Genomic DNA, 27,664 nt, shown 5'->3' on the forward strand with positions numbered 1-27,664 from the left:
GAATGCATAAACCAGAATGTAGCGGTATACAGATATGACAAATGACTCAATAGATAAAAATACTTATATATTCAATACTACGATAGAAATATGGTGGGATTTCTTACCTGCAGTTGTGCTATCATAATGTGATGGCGCCCCAATATCATTGAGGTTGAGTTCTTGATATTGAGTTCTGATTAAAAATAACCACATGGTATTTTAAAGTGACTGTTACGCATAACGTCAATGTACATTATATATTTTCATCATAAACTGCATCATTGTATCCACTATCCACTATTATTCATTTCCATAAACTTGGAACGTCTGTACCCTCGATAACAAAAAACCAAGGATACTCCCTTCATGAAACGTGGTAGTTCGTTACTTCAGTATAATTTATGACCTTGAATGAAGGTCGGTGTCATTTATATGAGCAACTTTATAGCCTTTTACCATAATTTAAAGTCTAACGGAACAACAAGTTGGCATCAAATAAATGTATCTTAAATTATATCTCATATATTCTATTATGTCAATTGTTTTCTATTTTCCAAGGATTTCAATATAATTGTGTTTGACTGTCATTTAAATCAGTAGTTTGTACATGTATGTATATAATTACCTATTAGCGTCGATATTGTCAGCTTCAGCTGTAAAATACAAGTTTGTTTTAATACATTTACTGTAGAAGATAATCATGTTCTATTTAAGTTTTACTTCCGGTCATTCGGAATATCTTTTCTGTACTTTTATTATATCCATAAACTTGATTTTCAAACTAATTCGTAAACTGATTCAATACTAGCTCTTATTTTTCGGTATTTGCATATCACAGAGTTATCTGCTCTTGCGGGTGGGGTATAGATATTGCTTGTGACGTTAAGTGTTAAAAACATGACGCAATGTTTTAGAGAAAACGACGTGCATCTTTCTCTTGAAATCATAATGTCAAAATCAATATCTATCCGCAAGGGAAGATAACTCTTTATTATGCAAAGACGGAAGACATAAACCAGAAAGTAATGGTATACAGATATGACAAATGACTCAATAGATAAAAGTACTTATATATTCAATACTACGATAGAAATATGATGGGATTTCTTACCTGCAGTTGTGCTATCGTAATGTGATGGCGCCCCAATATCATTGAGGTTGAGTTCTTGATATTGAGTTCTGATTAAAAAAAACCACATAGTAGTTTAAAGTGACTGTTACGTATAACGTCAATGTACATGATATATTTTCATCATAAACTGCATCATTGTATCTTAAAGGTCCACTATCATTCATTTCCATAAACTTGGAACGTCTGTACCCTCGATAAAAAAACCAAGGATACTCCCTTCATGAAACGCGGTAGTTCGTTACTTCAGTATGAAGTTTATGACCCTGAATGAAGGTGTCATTTATATGAACAATATTATAACCTTTTATCAAAGTATTTTAAAGTCTAAAAGCAGATTTTAGCTAATGAAAAGAATCCCACTTAAATGAAAATATATAAACAAATATCACTTGTGTTTCTGTCGGTTGAGTTAAACTCATTCTACTGATACATACACGATAAGTTTGAATTGCTCTATCGATTAAATCATTTTACCCGTACCCGTCCTCTGTACGATTTGGTTGTTCGTCTGAAAATATATAGAATGTAATCATTAGGTAGAAAACGTTAGTTTTACAGCCTTGAAATATAAATGGTCAAAGTACATCTCTCCGATGTGACTCATAGACAGTCTATATTGGTTTTTTGCTGAGGTTGAAAAGCTGACGCGACCGCGAATGTTAAAATCTAAAACGAAATTTATACTTACCATTTTCTGAGTGAATTATATCACTAAATGCAACTGGTGTCTTTACTCTGTCCTGCTGAATCGAAGGCCTGAAGCGATAGAGACAAAGGGTTAAATAAAAGAACAGTTTGATTGCATCATATCTCATTAACCATCACACTCCAAAATGAAATGAATCATAACAATTTCAGTTATAGCAAATTTATCTTTGTGTGCATCTACTACGACAGGTCACTATCTGCCGATAATTAAGAAGTATCGAATGTATATTTAGAAAAACAAGCAAATTCGTAGAACTTATTCCCCCCGCTTTGGTTAATCAAAGGCCCATAACTCCGCCAAATCGGGTCCGATGAAAGTGACGAGCGAACTAATCCGAGCCCATGGCACATTTAATCATGTTACCAAGTTAAAAAGCCGCTTATGATTTGTAGCAGTTATTGCACGGAAACAACGCGTTACAGACAGATAGCCGGACGGACCCAAATTACCCCCTTCCCGTTTCGGTGAAAGCGGGGGATAAAAAGTGAAAATACGTGTGAACACGCCAAATCTTTTGTATAGTTACTTTTATTGAAGACAAAATAAATTTCACTTTTGTTTTGACACAGACAACGACGGATTGATAGGTATTGCAAGAAATTATCTTACCTGGAGAGTAAACACCCCTTCCCTAAAACAATAAAGCATGAAATGCATTAGCACGCCATTAAAGGGGGACTGCGTCTTGTGTCTTTATATTTTGTTGGAGTGATGCTCATCATGACGTTCTCGTTAAAAAACATTAATCATTAAGGTTTAATGTAAATATATGTAAATACTGACTTAATATAAATTAAACTTCATGATATGACAAAGCAATTAATATTATATAAATGACAGGTTGCCTGGTGCAAAATTCAGAGCATACGTATTTCCCAAGAGGACTTACGGTAAATGACAAAGGCAGTACCCAAACTAATGATCCCTATCACGATCAGGACAGCTCCAACAGCAACGACAGCCACAGAGGTAGAGGACGTGGCAGCTTCCTGGCCAGAGGGTATTGCTGTGGTGCATTCTGTAGGTTCTAAACAAATAACATACAAGGAAATAGAGAAATGATACGTTCAACAATATACATTCAAGACAATAATAAAGGGTATAAAATAAAGTAAAAAGCTTTCAGTTAAATGATCATCTGATATGTGGAGAATTAAACAGCTATAAAACTGTTTTTACATCTTTAGAAATGCTACACATGTAAAATACAAAAGTAACGTCAACATCATTAAACGCTTTAGAATTCGTTTCCTTTACCATTAAATTATGATCAATGAAAACCGTAATTTCATTTATTTTAAGAAGAACATCATTGCAGTTTGCATTAATGCAACAGTATGAAACGATACCTGAATATCTTCAAGGAGTGACATTCAATAGCTGTATTTCACTTTATTATAAAAACTTAAGAAATATACATACGAGGTGCAGTTGCCACAACCAGTCCCGCTGACACACGTGTACCGAGTTTGTTAGTGGACGTGAGATTTACAGTGTACTGGGTCCAAGACAGCAGGTCAGTCAGTGTGGTGAGCTGGAACTCTCTGTGGCTTACTGTATCAATTGGAATGCTTCTCATGTCGTCACATTCAACACAAACATACTCAATACTTATAGTGTTAGATGAAACGGCCTCCTCACTGGGGAGCCATTTCAGGGTAACTGAAGAGGAAGATACGTTTGTGATGCCAAGTAACTCCGGTACCGTCGGTAACACTACAACGACAGTTAATAGAACGCGTTTTTATCAATTTTATCATAGCAAGTTTCTTCTTACATTCATTTTGAGAGAATGTTCAATATAATGTTGATAATAACATGATAATAATATAAAGTGGATACAACTTTTTATGTATCTTTATATATCTTCGGATAGGTTACGACATACATTCTGTAAATAATGCCCCCCAAAAAAGCCGAAATTAAGATTGATTGGTTAAGCTTAGGGTCTAATTAGCAAACAAGGACGAACTCCCGTGTATACGTTTTACTGCGTGTGTAAAGTTCTGTTGTTTGACCGTTGACAGCATATTGTAACCAGGTGAGATGTGCTGTTCATTGTCTTTGATTCATTAAGATTTGTAATATAAAGTGACAAAATTTCTCCTATCACTAATTGCGACATAAATCCCAACCAGTCAACGTATATCTATCTTTTCTTTTCTTTATTTACTTTTTAAATGTATATGCTTGTTATCCTTTTGTATTAGAGACAACTATACATGCTCCTGAGAAAAATGTTAGATTAGTATAATAGTGTGTAATTGTTGATAATATATACAGGTCAGTGAGTGTGGTGAGATGGAAACTCTATGACTTCCTGTATCAACTAGAATGCTTCCCATGTCATCACATTCAACACAAAAGGATATAACCATTAGTTGTAGTATTTGACAATACATGTATTTAATGTATGGTTTCAAAATCTTTGAAAAATAAATAATTTTAAAAAGTGACATATTCAGAATGAATCACTTGACTCACAAACAACTTCCAATGTGATATTAGCAGTTGAGCTCCCAGCGCTGTTATTGGCTGTACATGTATAAACCCCGGCATGTCCTAGTGTGACCGGAGGCAGACCGTAGGTACCAGTCCTGGACACCACTCTACTTCCTTTGGTCCAGACCATGGACGATACGGGTGGGTTGGTCAGCGTCACTGCGCACTGTAACGCTACGCCAGTCTGGCCTTCCTCAAGAATCAACGGGTTTGTGGATGGGCTGATTACTACGTAAGGCCGATCTGGTTAACAAGAATTAAAATTACAAACGTTTAAATATTGAGAAATGTGAATACTGCCTTTGCAACATACTGATACATGTAATAACTTAATTTTGAAGATTATACACAGCAAAGGAAAAGTGGGGAAAAGTGTTTAAAGATTTTTGCCTATCAGATGGAAATTGTCCAGACGATGTTTTAATGTAAATTTAATACTGTTTTAAATTTTATTGAATGAATATATCGTATATACGAATATGCATAATACCTCTTCTTCATTATCTTACTAGTATGGTCAATGTACTATATAAATATTTACAGAAAGGATATAAACAAAAGTGAAAGAGTTGACAGACAACTGGGAAAGGCAGTTTTGTTGAAATATCCTCTGATATTTATTTACAAAAGAATCAAATGTCAATATAACTTACATTTCATTGTAAGGTTGATAGATATAAATGACTCCCCGGCAATATTCCTAGCAGTGCATCTGTACATTCCCTGTTCTGACCTGTCCATTTGTCCTAGTGACAACACAGGTGACACAGTAAAGTTGGTGTTGTCCGGTCGTGTCCAGACAAAGGAACAGCCAGGTCTACAGTCCGCCGTACATGTGATGTCCGGTAACGTGTCACCCTCTGTCCTGTTGTAGGTGATGTCAGGAGGAGACAATGATATTGAATTCCCTGGACCATCTGTAAAGAAAATGGAAACATTTTCCACGTTCATTCGAATGTGTCCATAGTAAATGTAAAGAATAAAAGTTGTTTTACTTCAAAATTAAAGCCACCTTTCTGGTGAAGTGCTTTATTCGCTATTGTACGGTGGCTGATTTATGCTATTTCGTCTTTTCGTCTTTTCGACCCGAAAAGAAAAGACGAAAATTAGATATCTTAATTCTCGTCTTTTCGTCTTTTCGCCCCGAAAAGACGAAAATTAACAAACCTTGAATTTCGTCTTTTCGTCTTTTCGCACCGAAAAATTATTTATTACAGATATACTTTGTCATCTTTCATATACGATGGAGATTATAATGTAATTTCTAATGTACAATTATGATGAAGACCATGTCATGTATGTAGTCAAAATGTCTTTTCAAATAATATACAGTACATTGTACCTACTGATTGACTGTTATAATTAACTGTATTTGAGAAATTTCTTGGTACAAGTCCTTCCTTTAAACTCAAAGTCTTCACGAGTTGTCTTTCATAAAAATATTTGTTAACAAGTTGATCCGTGGTTCAAACGTTTTCAAATATTACCCGCCGACAACTTCTTTTTTCAAGTTGTGTAGGGGAGGCAACTCCTGTAAGTACTATGTTTAGCATCTTAAGTTCATGGCAATGTTTTGATAAGCGTAATTGCTAAATAGGGCGATTAGAACACAAAAAATAAGATATTAATGAATTTTAGAAAATGTATCAATCACGCGAAAAGATTTGCGGAATGATGAATCTGTTAGTGGCACGTGGCATATGACACGTGTGAGAAATCTACGTAACTGCTGTAAACATACATGTTGACTTATGTTTTAAAACTTCTAATCTTAGTTATTGATGAAGATACTTGTAATACTATCAATTTAATAAATCGATTGTTATCATAAACTACTTTGATGCTTCCATATTGAACAATTAAGTCAATATTAAGATAAAAAGATTTCAAAATGACTTCCACACCGGACCGGAAGACGAAAAGACGAAAATTAAAGTTTGTTAAATTTCGTCTTTTCAGGGCGAAAAGACGAAAAGACGAAAATTAAGGTTTGTTAATTTTCGTATTTTCGGGGCGAAAAGACGAAAAGACGAAAATTAAGGTTTGTTAATTTTCGTCTTTTCGCTACGAAAAGACGAAAAGACGAAAAGACGAGATTTTTGAAGGCGAAAAGACAAGAATTAAAGTCGCTAATTAGCGTGTATCACTTTCGTCTTTTCGTGTTTGAGTTTTCGTCTTTTCGTCTTTTCGTCTTTTCGCCGCGAAAAGACGAAATTTAAATTTGTTAAATTTCGTCTTTTCGGGGCGAAAAGACGAAATTTAAGGTTTCTTAATTCTCGTCTTTTCTTTTCGGGGCGAAAAGACGAAAAGACGAAATGGCACAAATCAGCCACCGTACTATTGTGACTTAACACTGCTGTCTTCTTTTCATCAAATAATGTTTGTGCTAATTTGAAATGAGTTCACTTTTTAACAGTACAAATTCTAGTAGTGCGTTAAAATGGTATTCAATGCCTAGACTATATTTGGGAATTTCTATTTTCTTCTCTCAACCGTATCCCCTGACACTGCCTTACTTTGGCCTTGAGTTGAGCGCTCACTTCTGTAAGGGAGGTTCTGGTATATGCGCATCGCAGTCTAGTATTGTAGTTAAAAGTTTAATAGTCAAATTAACTTTAAGTTCATTCTTTAGTCAGGATTATTTAGATAAAGTCTAATTCCATTACTTTTTACACGGGTAAAAAGTCGATTTGACTTGAAATTCAACTAAAAATATTTAGAAAAGCAGTCAAGATTTTCTGCTGTCATTAGTATCCTTAAATTCACGTTATCGCCAAATCATTCAGGAAGTCTTCATATATATCCAGGAAGGTCTTAAGCCAAATAAATATATCTTACTAATTTTACCTGCAACATTAAACTTAAAGTTCGGGCTGTCCAGGGTGTGGACAGTGAGATTGCGTTTTCAAATAGGCATGACTGATTTTTTTACTTGCGATTTTGAGAGTATAGTCGGCACTGTCTTCTGTCTGGATAGGCAGGTTACGGTTGGTACGTCTACAGTACCACACAGATCCATGATCCGCTGTCTTTGGCTGTATGATCCACCGGAACACTGTACCAAGGTTACCACCAGACGCTACACAGGAACACACATCTGACGTACATGGGGTGGCGGGACTCGTTATTACATTGTAACATTGGTCAACAGCTACTTGTATCCCACCCACTGAGAATGTTATGTCAGGAAACCGGTAAAACAGGACAAGCGTAGCCTCCTCTGGTACATCACATGTCAATGTAAAATCAGTCCCCGGTGTGGCATAGTCTGTCGAACCATTCAATGATACAGCATCTGTAATATGCACGTCAACTCTTTTTACAGTTTATTTAAACGTACCAAAATGCAATGGTTTGTTATATAATTGTATCTTCACTTCATCTGTTGCACTAAGTCTTAATTATTGATGCACACAGACCACTCATTTTGTATATGCCGGAATGACACAGAATAAAAAATGGCGGTGGACCAATAAAACGTTTCTTTTCTATTTTCTTTTATGCCGTTTTGATATATTATGTGTAGATAATGTACTTTTAGTACAGTACTAAAGATTTTTAGGAATCAGTGAACTGTGAACTTTAACCTCCATGAATAAGTCATGCATAGAAAACCGCGAAATATTTATCCCGCAAATTTAAATCTATACATTACACGAAAATATCCTTCTAGACTTAAAATCAAAATTCAAGTTATTAAACACTGAGATAATAAACAACAAAGTGTTAAGCCTGTTTGTAAAGCGACAAGAGAAGAGGGATATTTGATACTTGAAAATGTCAATAGATAATGCAAGAATGCTTATACAAGATACAAGAAGTTTTATTTAGTGTCGTATACATACAATTATATAACAAATTAGCTCTGTAGAGCTTTCCTTACGACAGACAATTATATACGAATTGTCTTTCATTGCGTTAACATAAATGAGTTTAAGAATCCACTTACCAGTTAAAGATAGAGTAGTGATCAGTAATAGAAGCATGCTGACCAGTGTCAAAGCCTCCTTGTATAAATCTATGTTACATACATAAATGTACTTGTTGTTCCCCTCTCCTAACAAATCATATATACATGTATGTGTGTCTTAGATCTTCTTCCTGGTCTGTGTTTCCCATAAGTTTCCTCCGTGACCCATATAAATCTAGATATAAGTATTCAGTGTGGTTTACATGTGCACAACGTTATCTTTTGCTATGAAATATGGTCGTATATTCTAGTGGTTTTTAAATGTATTGATCACAATACTAGTACCCGCCATTGGGGAACACTGATCTATGAAACATGTTCTTGCATTGAATCACGTAAAGTCAAACAAGAATAAATATCGTATATGGCTATTGAAACAAAAACTAAAAATAGATAATAAAATCGCATTGACATTTTCCCCGTATTTTATGGAAATAATTTCGAAGGACAATATTTTCGATATAATGTTTAAATTAATCACTTTTGATCAGTTTCACTTATATAAGTTCAATTAAGTAGTCTATAATCATGTTCGCTATATTGCGTCTTTTCGAATCTTTTTCCTGAATAAGTGTCGTTTTGGTTACACTGCCTTTTGGTTTATTTTCATTTAATTGACACAACCAATACGGTAAATGACTAGCAAATACGCTCAGTACGGAATGTGAGCATGATGTACAAATTATAGAGCTGGCCCTCTGATCGCGTAGACGTCTTTCTGATTACTCCAATTCTTCTTCGTGTTTTCTTCTACATATAAGACGCCACATTTCCTTTTTCACACAATAAGTAGATTTCCCTGTTTTATCGGCTCGATTTAGGAAACCAGGGATGTAGTGTGCTGGTAGTGTGGTAACTTAACGTTTGACCATGGATAGTATGTCTCTGTATAGGCACCGGGTAGTAGCTCACTACTGCGCAAAAGGGTGGAGGAGTGTGTAGTAAAACATTTACATTTTTTTTTGTATTTACAGCTTTAGAATGGTAAGTTCCGTGTGTTTATTGGGGTACTTTGTCAGCAGGGTCTTTGGTTATGAAATTATATTAAAAAAATATTTTAATCGTCTCAATTATGTATAGGAAACTGAAATGAAAAGTTTTTGAAAAAGAGTGTGTTGTTGATGTCTTTCATTTTTTATATGGACTAGTTTTCATCACATTGCCCTTGGCTGTTCAGGTTAAATGGTTGAAGCGGGAAATTCAAATGTTCACTCGGATCTAAATTATGTTTTACTTTGAAATAGAAAACAAAATGTAAATATACATGTAACAATTAAAGGATTGTTAGATTGCATTTATTGGAGATATAAATACGGGCACTGTTCTATTTGTCTCCCAGATTGTATCTATATCTCCAGTAAATGCGGGCGGTATGAATATTTATCATGACATGTATCGTATTTTCGACAAAATCGTATTTTGTATGAAGCGAATAAACATTAGAATGTTTTTAAATTAGTATCACCGAAAAAAAATCTTATGAAATGAAATAAATCGATATTCATATACATGAATAAACTTCGAAAACGAGATGTGTTTTTTTATGATTTTTACCGACTGAATGTTAAATAATTTCAATACCACATGAACACATATATACATCCAGCGCGGGTGAGGCACGGGATACACGTACATATATAGTAAACGTACGCGTCTCAGAGACCGTGATCAACCCAAGTAAACAAGATGGCGAACATCGACGTGGAAGATGAAAATATACTGACTTCCATGTTTAAAGATTCGTTCCCAGGTAAAGAGTGACATTCCTTTGATGGAAGTATTCGCTTTAAAAGTAATTCTTTTCGGTCGGCTCTCAATATTTCCCTGGAAACACAAAGGTCACAACTAAAATCCCTTTCACAATGAGCTCCCTATCGTTATCAGCTGGTTATATATAATTACTGTCAAGTGTGTTTTTCGTTACTAGGTCCAGTATAGATAACACTATTTACATCTTTTGGATCTACTCTGGATACATGCTGCATATACAACCAAACCATAATTATTTGGCCACGATAAAATATATGCAGTACTGTACCCAATTGCAATATGCCCAAGGATTTGAAGTTATAAGGATTCTTCTTCCTTCTATTTCCTCCAAAATAAAGGACAGGCTCAAAAGTTTGAGCGCATTTGTCCCTTTATACAACTAAACACCACACGAGACACCTTTGACCTATGAACTGGGAATAAAAACAATTTTTTCTCAACAAATACTTTTCTTATCGAGTCAAATGAAACACCAAATTGCAATGCAGCCCGAGATACTCTGGCCCTGACACCAGACTCGTATATTATGACAGATAGATGTCTGGTGTAGGGTCATGAGCACACTACTACATGAAAAGGTGGAACTCGTTGAAACTGTTTGGTATCGAGCTAGGTCACTTCTTAATCAGATTGCTTACAAATATAATCGCCGAGAATCACCACTTACCTTGGTCTTTTCAACAAATAAATAATTTATCTTCTCATGGCCGGAGTATCTTGGGCTAATTGCAATGTAAAGCTTAATCAATTTCAAACATCTAATCTTTGCTTTAAGGATGGAAGATTTTAAAGAAGTGTCGTAATTTTTCATTAAAAGATAACTTTTTCATGTACAATGGAATGACTGCCCGCTTCAGAAAGTGAGATGGTAACCCTCTCACCCGCAACCTATATCAAGGGTTGCGTCATCGGATATCAAACGAAAATCAATACGCAAACACAAAAGCACTTGTGACGTAATCGTCCAAAACCCCAGTGACTTATCCTTGTTATCTACTTCCCTGAGTATGCCTAATAACTTACATATACTTATATGTAATTTACATGATCTTCCTGAGAGATTAGTGAAGTAGAGTTTGGTACATTCACAGTATCTTTACGGGGTTCAAATCGACAACTTCCGAACACTAGTCAGATGCTCAATCGATTGATCTTCATATACATAGTCGCTGATAGCACTTGAAGACACATGATTGAGACCCTGTACCACATGCACCACCTTAAGATTTTTAGCTCACCTGGCCCTATAGGGCCCAATAGGGGTAATAGAGGTAAATCCTATAAATCGCTACTTGTCCTAGAGTTCTATATGGATTGTAACCAAATTTGGCCACAAACATCTTTTGGGGAAGGGGAACAGAACTTGTATAAATTTTGGCTCTGACCCCCCAGGGACAGGAGGGGCGTGGCCCAATAGGGGTAATAGAGGTGAATCCTATAAATCATTACTTGTCCTAGAGTTCTACATGGATTGTAACCAAATTTGGCCACAAACACCCTTGGGGGAAGGGAAACAGAACTTGTATAGATTTCGGCTCTGACCCCACGGAGGCAGGAGGGGCGGGGCCCAATAGGGGAAATAGAGGTAAATCCTATAAATTGCTACTTGTCCTAGAATTCTGCATGGATTGTAACCAAATTTGGCCACAAACATCCTGGGGGGGGGAAGGGGAACAGAACTTGTATAAATTTTGGCTCTCCCCGGGGGCAGGAGGGGCGGGGCCCAATAGGGGTAATAGAGGTAAATCCTATAAATTGCTACTTGTCCTAGAGTTCTACATGGATTGTAACCAAATTTGGCCACAAACATCCTTGGGAGAAGGGGAACAGAACTGTATAAATTTTGGCTCTGACCTCCCGGGGACAGGAGGGGCGGGGCCCAATAGGGGAAATAGAGGTAAAACCTATAAATCGCTACTTGTCCTAGAGTTCTGCATGGATTGTAACCAAATTTGGCCACAAATATCCTGGGGGGGAAGGGGAACAGAACTGTATAAATTTTGGCTCTGACCTCCCGGGGACAGGAGGGGTGGGGCCCAAAATTAAAATTCCTTCAGAAAAGAAACAGTGAACCTGTATTCAGAACATGACTTGACATTACAAACCAGGTGAGCGATACAGGCCCTCTGGGCCTCTTGTTTGTAGTGGCCGTCCAGACAGAGGAATTGTGATCATACCATGGTCAGGACTTTAGAAAACTAGTACTATTAGCTATATATTTTATATTGCTAGTTACGATTAGATGACCTACCGATTGTGTAATTTCTACTGGAATTTCAGTTGGAATTTAAACCAGTTCACAAGTATATCATTTTTATACTGAATCACAAAACAAATTTAGCATCATTGTTTTATAGTTGCTATTTAATGGTATACTTTCTTGTTTTTGTGTACAGAAAGCTGGAATGACAATCCTGAATTTGTGCAGTACTTATCTGAACTGAGCTCGTATGGAGTTGACAAATTAGGTATGTATGATGATGGACTATCAAATTAATCACTCATGTAATATATCTACTTGTACCGGTATGTATATATATATACAGCAAATTTTTTATACAGATAGTGCTGTCTTTTTGGATGAATAACGTTCATTCTAATTCTACTTGATATGTTTCAGCTCAAGAACCAGATCGTTTGTCTGAGGCAAAATCACAGATTCTACAAGAAACTCAACACTTGGCATTCCAACACTACAAAACATTTATCCAAACAGCAGAGTGTTCACGGGAAATATTTGAAGATGTAAGTTTATCGCCAGATATAAATATGTATACATCACGATGAATTACAAAAAATAATGTAAACAAAAAATAGTTTTTTAGTTTAGATTTTGTATCACCTTTGACAATAGTCAAGGAAAGCAACACTAAATTAATGATTTTTTGAACTGTTTAATAGTCATTTAATATTTACCTGTTTATATGATGTTAATCATATCTGATTAAACTGAAACTTGGTCAAGTTACATTCTCTTTGGATCATTCACAATACAAGAACAAAAACCGAGTACAGCTGTAATTTGTAGCTCTTCTTTTAAACTTTTAAAAAGTTTGTCTTGTAAACCTGATCTGCTAATTGACAGCTTTAAGGTGAAATGAATGATTTACTTTTAAAAAACATGCGATATGTTCAAAGATGAATGTCAGGATGCTTGTTTTGACAAATTTTTGATTTAGCATTTCAGGATTTTTAAAAAAGAAATTCAGATTTGATCATTTTTTATTTCAGTTTCAAATCATAGAAAAACATGTCGGAGACATGCTACACAAACTTCCAGACTTTTCAGAAGAATGTGAAAAAGTGATGAAGCAAGCGGAGGACATCAATGCCAGGTAAAGGCTTAATAGATAACCATATGCTATTAGTGTTATGGTAATTAAGGGTGTGTGAGGGGTGAATAAGTGATAAAACACACTTGGTATTTATAATTGTGATGATATACATTAAATAAATTTTATTTTTGATACTCAAAAGTGGTGGTCTAAAAAGATTTTCAGTTGGAATGGTAAACAAGATGCATACTGGTAGTTAACATTTTAGTAGCTCTATTGAGATAATTTATTTAAAATCAAAAGATTTAATGATTGTTTTTTATGATAATTCTATTTTCTTAAAAAAAAAAAATGAGAACTTAAACTTAATCTCATTTATATTATGTTCTTGACTCCCTTTGATAGCCGGCGGATGAACACACTGACCCTGCAGCGTCACACACAGTTACTGGAGATCCTGGAGATGCCCCAGTTAATGGACACCTGTGTGAGGAACAGTTACTACGAGGAGGCATTAGAACTGGCTGCACATGTCAAACGTCTCGAGAAGAAGCATGCCAACATTCCAGTGATAGCTGTACGTATGTTATTATGCTTAAAGACTGCCATAACAACACCTTCTAAAAAACAGATTGTTTAAAAGCTAAATCCATCAATTAAGTTAATTTATTTTACTATTAAATTAGTTAAATCAATTTAATTCCACTATGAATTTAGATCACCAAAACTCCAAGTATGTAAATTTAAATTACTATAATATTCAGATCATTGTAGATGTAGCTATAGGAGAAAATAAACATATGAATGCTTTGTATACAAAATTCTGTTTTCAGAACATTGTGGCTGAGGTCAAAAACTCTGCTCAGTTGATGTTGAACCAGTTGATCCAGCAATTGAGAACAAATGTCCAACTCCCGGCCTGTCTCCGCGTCATCGGTTATCTCCGCAGGATGGATGTCTTCACCGAAGCTGAGCTCCGTATAAAGTTCCTTCAGGTACTGTGGTCTTATAAAAATAATCAGTTTTGTCATGATTTTATTTAGAAGGAATTTCTTTTACATTAGTTTTATCAATATAATGAACCATGTGCATTGCAAACCTTAATAAATTTAGTATTTCTATGATAATTTCCATAAAGAGAATAAGGCTGTTTGTTAATGAGAAAATACATACCATTACATTTGTTTTATATAGTAAAAATAAAAAATGAGTGAAGATTATTTCATTGAATTTATCGGTATGACAAACTTTTACATGAGTGGTTTACTTCATGAGTATAAATGAAAATTAACTACGAGCACAAGAATTTGTACAATATATTCTGATTGTATTAGTCTAAGATTAGAAAGTCTTTTATTAATTAATGGATATCCAATTGTAAAGGAATGCCTTCTATCAATGTTCTGATGTTAAATATTAGGTGTAGTGACCACAATTAAATGTTTTCTCTGTTGCAGGCTCGAGATTCTTGGTTCCAGGGGATATTAGACGCCATACCAAAGGATGATCGTAAGTGAACACCAAAATCAATTGTATTATACCCTTAAGAAAATGTCATGACATTCTCTGTTCTTTTAACTCAGCTTGACTGAAGCAAAGGTTTCTAAATTGTAGTCTATTTATTAAAGATTACTTAGCTGAAATACTCAGTTTTTCAACTTTTAATTACCGGAAATTCTGTTGATTTTAAGCCAGAATGCAGAACCTTGCCAGAATGTAGAGGTAATCTTATGAAAGTTGTTTTTATTGGAGTTTCAAGCATAAGCAGTATAACCTTTTTACATTGCAGCCATGTATAACCTTTTTACATTGCAGCCATGTATAACCTTTTTACATTGCAGCCATGTATAACCTTTTTACATTGCAGCCATGTATAACCTTTTTACATTGCAGCCATGTATAACCTTTTTACATTGCAGCCATGTATAACCTTTTTACATTGCAGCCATGTATACTGGTAACCTTTTTAAATTTCAGCCTATGTCCATATTACGAAGACAATAGAAGCGAGTCGTGTCCATCTTTTTGACATCATCACTCAATATCGTGCCATCTTCTCCGATGAGGATCCAATTCTGTCTACCAATAAAGAAGAGAGCGTAAATGAATCTGCACTATTCCATGGATGGGTTGTACAGAAGGTACTTTCTGTGTAGACTCATGATCAGCAAACAAATCAAGAAATAATTTAAAGTTTCCTTACTTTGATATTCTTTTTTTCATATTTGCTTTATTTTATTGTGATTACCCTGTCTGGGCCCAGTTTCATCAACATCCCTTAACTAAAATTTCACCATAGAAAAGCGTTACAGAAGTTAGGGAAAATCTTAGGATAAAGAGCCTTCCTTAGAATCTGTAATGCTTTCCTTTGGAGAATTTTAAGTTAAAGAATTCAAATGCATCTTAAAATCTTATCTCACCACTTCAACATTTATAGAAAGTCTATCTTTTATAAAATGAAATCTGTTAAAAATAGTCCACATACATATTCATAATCATTATTATCATTTGGGTTTCTTTTGAGTGAATGTATATGTTTGATGTTACATCCATCAGGTGTCCCAGTTTCTGTCCATCCTTGAGACAAACCTACAGCAGGGTGTAGGAGGTCGTCTTGACTCCATTCTCGGTCAGTGTATGTACTTTGGGCTCTCATTCAGTCGTGTTGGGGCTGACTTCCGCGGACTCTTGGCACCTATTTTCCAGAGAGCTGCTCTCCAGGGGTTTAAACTAACTCTGGCAGAATCTCTCCAAAGGTATTTATAGGAAACATTATATAATATGACTTCGTGAAAAATAACATACTCATCTTAAATAAGTGTATTATTACATAAGTAAAAGATAATTTAAAAGCTTTCTAGACTAATGATAAGTTCTAAGCTACCGAAGGATAGGTTTGCAATATGAAACTGCAGATTGATAAACTGTAGAATTTTAGTGTTTCCCTTGTCTGTTATATCTTGTTATGATTTCAAATTTCATATTTAGTTCATACTTTTCAAGCTTTGATCATTTTTATTACAGATTTGAGGGAAACATGCAATCATACAATTTACTACAAGTGACTTCTACTGTAGGTAGTTTGTCATACAGTACAGGAACACAGGTACGTTTATCCTTCCCTCTATTATAATGTCTAAAGTGATGACCATGTACCATGATAATGCTTTATTTTGGCCAAATATCAGTAGACTTTGTTATTCCATTTTAAATATCTATTCTCCCGTTCCCATACTGTAATGATGTTCTTCTGCCTTTTGTTTTCCGTTGTAGTATAAAATCTTATCATTTCTTTCTTCTCTATTGAACTTGTGTTTGTGTATTTTAGTCAGGACAGATGTTTCCCCCCGCTATCCTCCTGGATTACTATCCCCTGGCCGCGTACTGTAACGACGTGCTCTCTGCCTTTAATGAACTACGTCTGTGCTCTCCTATATCTCTGGCTTGTAGTATTGCTGAGGTCCTCCAGGAATCACTGCTTCAGATTAGCCGCATCACATTGGCTTATTACAGGTTTGTATCAATTACTGTTCTACAATGTTTATAAATCTGAAATCTAATCCTTACTCCTGTAATGAAGAATTAATTTGTCACATTTCTTTATAAACACAAAAATAAAACTAGAGTTATCTCCCATTGATCACTGTTATTAATTGGCTGCATATGAATCTTGTTTGGCTTTAGTTAAATAATAAACACAATAAACTTTTTACTGTCATAGGTATGGTACAGCTTACAGTATTTCATTCCAAAATGGAAATTTCTTATTGTCAAACAGCAATTATAAAAGGATTTTAAAAGTGCTGTAATTGAGCTATGTTTACTTTATACAGAGCTGAGGAGTCGACATTTGACCCGAGAGAAAAAGACCATTTTTGTCAATTTTGTCAAGTGTATGCCACTGATCTGCTGCCCTACCTCAACAAATGTCTGCAACAGTTATTCCCCCCTGCCACACTAGCCCAGATACTAGGTGTCACCCTGACTGACCTTAACAAAATGGTAAGTTTTGTGTGGGTCTTTTCTCAGTAATGTTATACCATATTTTATAAAGTGAGTTTGTTTGATTTCACTTTCTTAAGTTCAATGCCCTATGGAATTCTTTGCTTCAATCTCTCTTTTTGTCTTTCTGTCAGTCATAAATAATTAAGATATTAATGAACCTACCTGGTATCTAAAAGTAAATAGGTAGATTCTCCAGTGTGGTGAGATGATTTTAGACAAATTAAGAACAAAAAGAAAAATAAACCTGGTCATAGATCGTTTGTTTTTCTCTTGGTACTCATGCATTCTCCACCACTAAAAACTGATACTTCCTGAAATGACACTGGATTGTTACTTGTGTGTTTAATCGAGTTATCTCCCTTTAACTTATTTAGAAAACGATGTAATACCATAACCTTTTAAAAGTTTTATTGCATAAATGTAAAAATACATATAAAAAAATCTTTGAGAACCAGTTTTATGATAAATGTGTTCCAAAACTTTCCTAAAACAACTTTGTTTGTTTTGAAATCATTGATATTTAGTGTATGATGTTGTTACCATGGTTTCAGGGACGATTGGGACTGGTAGATATTTTGGCAGTCCTCGACCCAATTTCCCACCTCCTGCCACAGAAGGAAGAACCAGTTCCTGACCAATCGGATATCAGTGTCTCTCCTGCTATCCAACCAACTGTCAGTAGTGTAACACAAAGTAACAAATCAGACTCTGCCAGTCTTACAGACCAATCAGAACCAACAAATGTTACAAAAACTGACCAATCAGATTCGTCAATAATACCACCTGACCAGAGCAAATCTGAGGTTAATAATACTGCAAACCTTACTGACCAATCTAGACCCGTATCAGATGATAAGAAGGACCCAGTTGACCAATCAGATTCTAGTTTACTTGGTGACATGAATGATATGAGCATTAAGGAAACTTCACCCAAAGTAACATTTACAACAGGAGAGAGTGACGACAATGATGACACCACCTCCACTGATCCAACAAGTGATCAGGCTAGTTCTGTATTAGATTCAGTGGGGAAAAAGAATGACTGAGCTTTTGTTTTCTACTTTGTTTTGTTATTATTTTAATTGGGGTAGTGCTTATTTATTGGTGTTAATATATCATGTATGGACTTTATGAATTAATAAATTACCGTGTCACATTAATCCATGTTTTGACTTTATATGCGAGGGTGGTGGACTGTCTTCTAGGATTATCTCCCCTAGATCAGTGTGAACCATGCCTCGAGTCCTGAGGTGGACTTGGACACTTATCAAGACAGCTTACATCAAAAACATGATCTATTTCAATTTTCTCTGTATGTCTTAATTAATCTTTACAACCAACCCATTTACTTAGGGTTTGATATAATTTGAGGCAAATGTTGTCATGTTTTCTACCATTTACTTAGGGTTTAATATAAGTTTGAGGCAAATGTTGTCATGTCTTGGTAGTACCCATTTACTTAGGGTTTGATATAAGTTTGAGGCAAATGTTTGTCTTGGTAGTACCCATTTACTTAGGGTTTGATATAAGTTTGAGGCAAATGTTGTCATGTCTTGGTAGTACCCATTTACTTAGGGTTTGATATAAGTTTGAGGCAAATGTTGTCATGTCTTGGTAGTACCCATTTACTTAGGGTTTGATATAAGTTTGAGGCAAATGTTGTCATGTCTTGGTAGTACCCATTTACTTAGGGTTTGATATAAGTTTGAGGCAAATGTTGTCAAGTCTTTGTAGTACCCATTTACTTAGGGTTTGATATAAGTTTGAGGCAAATGTTGTCATGTCTTGGTAGTACCCATTTACTTAGGGTTTGATATAAGTTTGAGGCAAATGTTGTCATGTCTTGGTAGTACCCATTTACTTAGGGTTTAATATAAGTTTGAGGCAAATGTTGTCATGTCTTGGTAGTACCCATTTACTTAGGGTTTAATATAAGTTTGAGGCAAATGTTGTCATGTCTTGGTAGAAGTCCAAAGGTGATCTATTCAGGAATTATGTTTGCTTTCTCTACCAGCCAAACGGACACACATTTCAAAATTTTGGATGTCAAATTGCTCTGTTCTCTTAATAATTGTGTTGCCAAAATGCATTGACTTTTTAGTCACTTTTTTTTCAAATAGAAGACAAAGGATTATTATGTATGACTTGTGCCTCAAATCAATCAAGTTTTAAAACCTGTTATTTATTGATTAAAAACTGTTGATTTGTTTTTTATAATAGCGAGTATATCACGATACAATGGTAATTTTTTATTATTGCAGCTGCATTCTAAACATGCATAAATTATGAAAATATGGAAATTTTTTCAATTTTGGCAGTTTTGTATCTAGAAACCATAGAGTCAATCCTTGAACAAATTATATATTTCTCCTAAGGATATGTGACGTGCCTACATTCAGTAAATAATAGGTTTGTTCAAGGTTGTGCTCTATTGTTACTTTTGACAAAAATTTAAGATAGGCAAGAAAATCAAATCTTCAAATTGTTTAATTAATGCATATTTAGTTGGATGTCATACCAATTAATCTGCAAAATTAGAAAACTAGCATGACAATTAAATTTAGGATGTGCTAAATGTTTCAAATTCAACATCTTAATGTCATAACACCTAGTTAAAGGCTCAAACCATACCTAGTCATTTGAAATACTGATTTGATAAAGTTAGAAAATTTTGAAGAAATAGATATGTTGTAAGTAAATAAATTATTACTATGTTCCAGTGGTTCATGCTTATCCACCATAGAAATTTTACATGCATCATAAACATTATTTGGAATTTTTTATGTACTAAATACGTTCATAAAAAAACATTACCCTCCATATCCCAATGTTGAAGTGGTCATGGTTTACTTACAAACTACCCAAGCCTTTCTAGTTGGATACAGTGTAACTATAATTGACCACCAAAATATTTCCAATAAAACATGTACAGCATTATAGTTATATGAAAAAGTTTGAGTTAACGAAGTGTTTCTTTGCTGTCTTTAGCGACGCCAAAATTATCTTACCAGTACTTAAGTAAAGTGACATTGACATTTTTTGTGCGACATTTGGGCATTTAAAATGGTATTGTGGGGCACACAATCTGTAATATAATCGTAAAGTTCTTGTTTAAATCATCAGAGCAGGGAGCTATTTATAAAGTCGTTTGGTTATACATGTATTGTATAAAAATACAACTCCAATATATCTTACCAATTTTCCAGTTAGATCTTCTATACAATTGATTTTAATTTAATGACAATTTTAGTCAAAAGCCAATAAAACAATACACATTATGTATCTACTGCTTTGACATTGTGTTCTGCCATCAGAGACAAAGTCTCACAGCTGGTTACTGACCGCCTGGCACCAGTCCAAATCAGCACGGATCTTTATGTGGTTTTGGCGGGAATATGTGCAGTTATCTGTCTTAATCTGGTTAACAAATGATAAATCAAAAGGCTTCGTATTACCATTTAAACTTTCGTAGGTGTACAATATGTAGATATACATTTACATGATGTGAATGTTTTCAATTTTGGGACAGAATTTAATTGCCCTATGAGAACTCTTTTTTTTTTTTTTTTGCAACAGAAATCATAAGATTTCAATATATATACACGTCATTTGCGCCAATATATTCCATTACCATCAATTATGTCAAATTATGTTGGTACATTATACTTGCTAAACATATATTACGTTGAAATTTCGATTTCTTTTCCATTTCCTAACCTTTGCTTTTGAAACATTTCATTTTTTCATTGAATATACACCACATTATCTTTAGCCGTCGTGAATTGAATTAGTACATATTGCGGTTCATATTGCCCTGCAGGCAGGACGTTAGAATTTTCGGGAATGGTTGTGGTACATTATTTTGTAGACTTTAAAGATATTCACAAACAGACAGGCCCAATATATTTCATCATTAAAACTCGTCATCTATCAGTTTCAATTAACATATTAGTGATAACTTTGATATCTAATACAAATAAAATAATTTTAGTTTAATTAAATATGAAAATAAATCTATAATAAACGCGTTGATATGTTTAAAGCTTATATGTATCTTCAGATTCTTCCACTGGACTTAATATTGAAATATCAATTTACTTTCAATGCCAAATTTTCATCACCAAGAAGTCGCAAATTAAGTTGCATTTTGATATGATGGAGATAAATTTAACTTATTACCTTTGCAAGGGGAGCTAAATAATTTGTCTGTTTACAATAGTAAATAATTTCATTTTCACAGTGATTTCCACAGTTTATAATGTGAGAATCATCGACTATATAAGAACAGAAATTATCATCTTTAACAATACTGTATGTATTCCTCAATAAGCTGTGAATGGTATCTAATATCTGTCACCAAAACTAAAATATATCGGTTGGTGAGAGAGGATTTCTTAGCAAAATGCTAACTTAAAAGTAGACAAATGTAAGAACGTATTTCATTACATCAATTTTTATTTTTCCAGTTTCTTAAAGAGGAACGTAAGAAATAATTCGAAAGAAAATTAGGAATTTTATGGGTTTTTTTCTGCTTGTGTAATAACTGAAGTTTTCTTCTTGTTATCCTATCAATTAGTAATTCTAAATTGAGATTCAAATTTTGTATATGATGGTGAACCCGTCATTATTCTAACTACGCCTTTTTGTGCCCTTTCTAACTTGTCACAATCAATTGTTACTTCACAATGTTAAGCCCATCAATCGATCGATCATACATTATACCTGCGTCTGGAAATCATGGCTATATGATTTTATCATAAGTTGCAAATTTTAGTAAAATGAAGTAGAAAATCTTCCCATTATTATTACATACGACTTTGCCCTTGTACATGCTATACCAGGTAGTTTGTGGTTCTGATATATGCTTTATGACCTATGGATACTAACTATCAATGACATACAGACAATGGTACATCTTAAGGTTCTAATCCAATACCATTCTGATTACCCACACAATATAGAACAAAAGACATTTCTATTGTTTTAATTACAATATATCCGCTGTGTATATCAGGGCTATTGCTATCTTTATCAATCCTATTGTTAAAATAGAAAGACCGTGTCGATATTGTGAAAATTTAAGGCTAAAGTTTGTGGATTAATTTAATGTATTATGATTGGAATCAATAATTCTTGTTTGCACATGTAAGATGTACATTTAAAATGCTAACGGCGACTAAAACGGTTGTCAGTCGTTAGCCGATACATAGAGAACTAGTTTTTGGTACCATCATGTACAATGCCCTTATACTTCAGTGCGTTACAATGACAAACGATCGTTGTACAGTTAAAGAAACGTGTTCGATCTATAATTATCCTCGAAGGTCATTTCCTTTTATTAGATATCGAAGTTAGCATTGCGAATTTTCCTTTAGAAATTAATTTCTAATTCACATAGATTTTGCTTTCTTGTGTTACGTGTCATCTGAAAGACTTCTGAATTTCTGTATTTACATTGTACGGGGGAGGAGAACGATCTGGCGTCAATATCCTGCCCGTGGGTTACAATTTCACGGTCCTCTGGGGTACTGTACACTGTTACACGTTGTCATTGCGTCTTTTCTTCCGGAAACCAAACCGTTACATGCGGAATTACTGCTCAATTATTCTTTTTAGTTGCGCTAGCAACCTGTTAACGCAATCTGTTATATACGTAATGAGTTTTTTATAGTTATATTCCATTTCAAAGATAAATAGCATATAGTATACCCTAGCCAATTTTGGAACGAACCTTTGTCCCCGCCTTTTGGGCCCCCGGGGATAAGCCTGATCATTTGAACAATTTTGAGTTCCCATCTCATAACGATGCTACCAGTCAAATTTGGTTGAATTCCGAGTAGCGGTTATGAAAAGAAGTTGATATTGTTGAAGGAGCCACAGTATAACATTTTAACTTTGCTCCTTCGAACTAGGTAATAAATACAGCTTTAGAAACAGGCACAGTTGAAGAAAATACAGAGCCCGGTAGATGAGGTCCTAATGATAAGTTATGGTGGTCATAACCAGATAGAAATGGTTGCTTTTGTTACAGTCGTTTTACAATGTTAAAAAGATTGATTCACAGAGTTTACACTTACACAATTCAGTTACGCCTTACATTGATACTCAATATGTTAAACTTGGTACCGAATCGCTGGACAAATATAAACAGTAAAATGTCGATTGTTAGAATGCTTGGGGATTACCGGTATTGGAGATCAATGGAACGTTGTAAGTTCTTAATTATAGAGAAAGCCTTAATGGTTAAAGTGTAAGACAGAATGGGAGATTGCAATACAAATCAGTACCTTCATGTTAATTCAGTGATTGTAAAGAAGAATGTAATAAATAACATAATTAATTAAAGATGCTCCACCGCCGACAAATGGTATTTTTTCACTATCAAAAACAGGAGAAGACGATTTAGCATTTTTCTTCAGTTACAAAAGTTACTTACTTTACATCATTACCAACATTGAAAAGCTTGAGCATCTTATTCTACTTCTAATTAAAAATATGAAAAATAATTAATTGCATCCCGAAAAAATTCCGTTGCACTATATCCTATATGGAATATAGTACTCATTGCGCATAAACCAACGGCAAATAAATTATTTTATATTATTTTTTATGTTAATTAGACATATATACACGATAATACACCAATTATTGTTCAAATAATGAATATCATTCATGCTCTATCGGCGGTGGAACATCTTAAAAAAAAAACCTACAAACTATTGGCGAGGGGGCTGCAGTAGACTACCATCCCACAACAATACCATACGTTATACCTTACACTGGTTACACTGTTATTCCTTCTGTGAGTGCCAAAATTGCATTTCAAAGGTTAGACACGCCTGCCCATTGTCATTTACATTACGTGATTCTGTACCTTGCATAGACGACTAGTAAAACGAATCGTAATCAAGATTCACCAAACATCTATAATCATTGCTAATGAATGGAAACTTGATGTCTATGTAGCAATGTATATCTTTAGTGAAGATATAAAATATAACTGCTCTTACGCTGATTAACATGGTGTTGTATGGAAGAAACAAACCATAATCAAAAGTCAAACTAAAATCTGGACAGATAACAAGGACATTTAAAACCCCGCCAATCGCATTTCATATAGCAATGAACTGAAATTAAAAACAACAGCTCATGCTATATTTCTTTTATTTAACATATTACGGATTTATTTGTTATTGCCACTTAGGTCGAAGGCGGATTAAGGATACACATTACTTTTCTGGCCTCCTCAAAATTTCCATATACCTCATCCTCTCTTTCTAGCTTAATTCTCGTTGGACCAATTTTGGGTTTCCAGATCTGTCCGCTGTAAGCGCAACTTTGAACAAGTGTGACGGTAAGTTAAGTAGGAGGATGATCATCAGTTGACTGTACCACGATACTATTATTAAAGACGACTGGTTTGTAACAGCTATCTTAAAATAGCAAAATACGAATCATTTTTAACGTCCGCATTGACACAGGTAATGTCGAGTATCATCTCGATTACGTTTGCTACCGTGCGTGGTGACCACTGACAGTCTGTGATTAACAATCAAGAAAACAACTTATCAATCGAAGTTGTAAGTTATTTATTTGTAGAGAAAATCTGGTTATTTAATAGTTATATGTGAAAGGAGAATAGGATTATTTCGCGCCTGAAATAATCACGTTTAGGAAACTGCTGCCTGTTAAAACACGCGAGATATAGTACAAGGGCGCTGATCATTTTTTCTTTATCAGGATCGCTATGTGGAAATACCTTCTGCATAAGGCCTGATCTGTATAAGTATTTATAAGACATAGGATAATTAATTAGATTGATGGGACAAATAATCTGATAACAATCTGTTGTACATACCTGTTTGAGAATATGGCGTTATTGTTGTACTGTTCGTGATAAATACTCATGATAAAGTGATAGTAATCTCTACAGAAATACATACCTGTATGTGTCAGCAGTTTGTGTTAATGTACTGTATATACAGTACACTACCCTCAGAAAATTGTGTTACACATTATTTTTTTTAAATATACATAAAATACAGAAATATGTTAACCTTGTTAATACAGACATCAGTATATTATTTATCAACTTATTCATCTTCTCTAACTCGTTCATTACATTTTCGAGAGTTTTCGCAGAGATAAATTGTCTGCAAATAACATATGTAACATAACTTTTGGAGGGCAGTTGATATATGATATTTTATATTTTTATTGTATATATATAATGTTTTTTGTCTTTTATTGTATATATATAATATTTTATATTTTTATTGTATATATATAATGTTTTTTGTCTTTTATTGTATATATATAATATTTTATATTTTTATTGTATATACATGTATATAATTAATGTTTTATGTCTAAAAAGGGCTATACAAAAATATGTTTTTTTATGTTTTATACGCTTTCTATATGCATTGTAATTTGTTCGTAGGGTTTCTAAAGTAATAACAACAACGTTAGTTTTTGGTTGACGATGTTAGTTGTCGCGAGTGGTAAACATTCCATATTAAAATGTTATCCTCATTAAGTAATCTGTCAAGGAAGAAGTAGCAGTATATATGTATATGATGTAATATTGTGTTGTTTTTACGACATATGACACATCATAACATAAATAGTTTTAACACAATACATGTATGTACTGCCAATCTTTGTACCAATGAATAGTACATATACTTTAATCGATCTACATATGCTTTGGCACTTTAACATTTTAGATATATGTAATGAACTTAAACTTGCCGCTAGAACCTAAGTTGTTTATTTTTTTCTCATCAGAGTTTTTTTTTATTTATTTTATTTTTTCAAAGTTTTTTTTCCAAACATACACATAATTATATATAATATACAAACTACATACATACATCATTCATTCATAACGCATAATATGCATGTAATTTGTTTTACATTGAGCAGTATTAATTTGAAATTATTTATAACGACAAAAAAGGAGTAGACCGATACAAAGCTTAATTTGTATCCATTATAGTACACTAGCAGTTCCCCTATTACTTAACATTACTCTCATATACATTTATAGACCTACACGCACAAACTCATACCATGACAAGACAAATATAGACACATACCTACACACCATTACACACATACACAAGGACACCAGCACGTGACAACAAACAAACAAAGAAGGAGCTGAAAAAAGAGGGGGAAAAGAGGGGGTGGATCAGAGTTGACCCCTCCTTCATAATCTGAACCTATCGGCAAACATAAATTGTCTAGCAAACTTTTTCCATTCTACGTGTATTTTAAGCAAACTGATATTTGCTCATTACTCCTACGGAATTACCAAATTATTATTTAAAATTACTGTTCCCTACTACAAATGTCTTGTTATCTATGTATATGGTTAATTTACAACCTTTAAAAAAAGCTCAAGGACAAGCGTTTGAATTTAAACCAGAACTTGCCAGAAGCAAGATGTCTATATTTCTTTCGCATTCCCTTATGAATGCAGAATTAAATTTATAATGCCAATATTTTGTACTTAATAGATGTTATCTTTTGACTTTATTTCACTTTAAACAAAACCGACAATAACTGCATGTACAAATTAACAGGATTCTAATAATGCATGGTAATCTTGTATGTCTTTAACAACCATTTAAAACTAGAGGCCATGTCTAAGTACTATAATTGTCTATACAATATACTTAATAGTAGAATCTATTTTATCGCTAATCTAATGCATTCAACCTTGCAGAGGTTAACGTAGGATCGGGTTTAAAATTGGCAAATCAATGCAATGTCTATCTATGTGGATATCATGGTAAATCAAGGTATGAATTACATCAAAGGCAGCGGTAACAAAGCATTTCTATATCATTATATAAGTATTCAAATTGTTCGGGTACCGCTGCTACCAGCATATTTATATATCATTGCAGAATTGCGTTTCGGGATTAGCCATGTTGATTTGTCAACACTATCCGTTCTAATTATTTTATGATTTTAACGAATATCAAACCATTAAGTTATACAGATAATAAATATCTTTATCACAAAATCCGCCTGATATCCAGTGATTTTGCCAGTGTAGTATTTTTGCATGTGTCACGTGTAAAATATGACCTGAAGCGATTTTCATTATGTTGGGCAGCTGGCAATCCATTGTTACGTCATGGCAGAAACAATAAAGTGACATCAGTAAAATGACGTGACGAGGATTTCGAGGACGGCGGGACAAAATTACTGTCTCCGATAGATTTTCACAACACTTTTTGAGGTGAGATTCTTCGAAATGTATGTTATTGCAGTTATGTGATAAAGTGTCTTATTTGTGTTAATTT

The 27,664-nt window shown here is 34.1% G+C and overlaps 2 protein-coding genes across 10 annotated transcripts in view; one reads left to right on the forward strand and one right to left on the reverse strand.

Annotated features, from left to right (window-relative positions):
* Positions 1-8,655, reverse strand: part of LOC138317845 (contactin-1-like) — a 60,207-nt gene extending 51,552 nt beyond the window's left edge. For all 9 annotated transcript variants that reach the window (XR_011207808.1, XM_069259773.1, XM_069259778.1 and 6 more), the window contains exons 1-12: positions 8,275-8,655; positions 7,258-7,620; positions 4,979-5,242; positions 4,308-4,568; positions 3,246-3,539; positions 2,713-2,850; positions 2,433-2,454; positions 1,803-1,870; positions 1,595-1,622; positions 1,094-1,161; positions 608-635; positions 108-175 (exon numbers count right to left, since the gene is read on the reverse strand). Coding sequence is in view for 8 of the 9 variants with exons in the window: in XM_069259773.1 (XP_069115874.1) it covers positions 108-175; positions 608-635; positions 1,094-1,161; positions 1,595-1,622; positions 1,803-1,870; positions 2,433-2,454; positions 2,713-2,850; positions 3,246-3,539; positions 4,308-4,568; positions 4,979-5,242; positions 7,258-7,620; positions 8,275-8,311 (1,639 nt within the window). In the remaining variant the exon portion in view is untranslated. The remainder of the gene's footprint in view (positions 1-107; positions 176-607; positions 636-1,093; positions 1,162-1,594; positions 1,623-1,802; positions 1,871-2,432; positions 2,455-2,712; positions 2,851-3,245; positions 3,540-4,307; positions 4,569-4,978; positions 5,243-7,257; positions 7,621-8,274) is intronic.
* Positions 8,656-9,967: 1,312 nt separating this feature from the next.
* LOC138317847 (conserved oligomeric Golgi complex subunit 8-like) lies at positions 9,968-18,511 on the forward strand. Its single transcript, XM_069259786.1, has 13 exons — positions 9,968-10,045; positions 12,462-12,533; positions 12,686-12,810; positions 13,297-13,400; positions 13,746-13,917; positions 14,174-14,335; positions 14,798-14,849; positions 15,318-15,481; positions 15,897-16,096; positions 16,365-16,446; positions 16,669-16,853; positions 17,174-17,342; positions 17,897-18,511. The coding sequence occupies exons 1-13, from the start codon at positions 9,982-9,984 to the stop codon at positions 18,389-18,391; spliced, it is 2,046 nt and encodes a 681-aa protein (XP_069115887.1). The 5' UTR covers positions 9,968-9,981; the 3' UTR covers positions 18,392-18,511.
* Positions 18,512-27,664: the final 9,153 nt, after the last annotated feature.

Source organism: Argopecten irradians, chromosome 3 (assembly GCF_041381155.1).
Source record: "Argopecten irradians isolate NY chromosome 3, Ai_NY, whole genome shotgun sequence".
Classification (NCBI taxonomy): domain Eukaryota; kingdom Metazoa; phylum Mollusca; class Bivalvia; order Pectinida; family Pectinidae; genus Argopecten; species Argopecten irradians.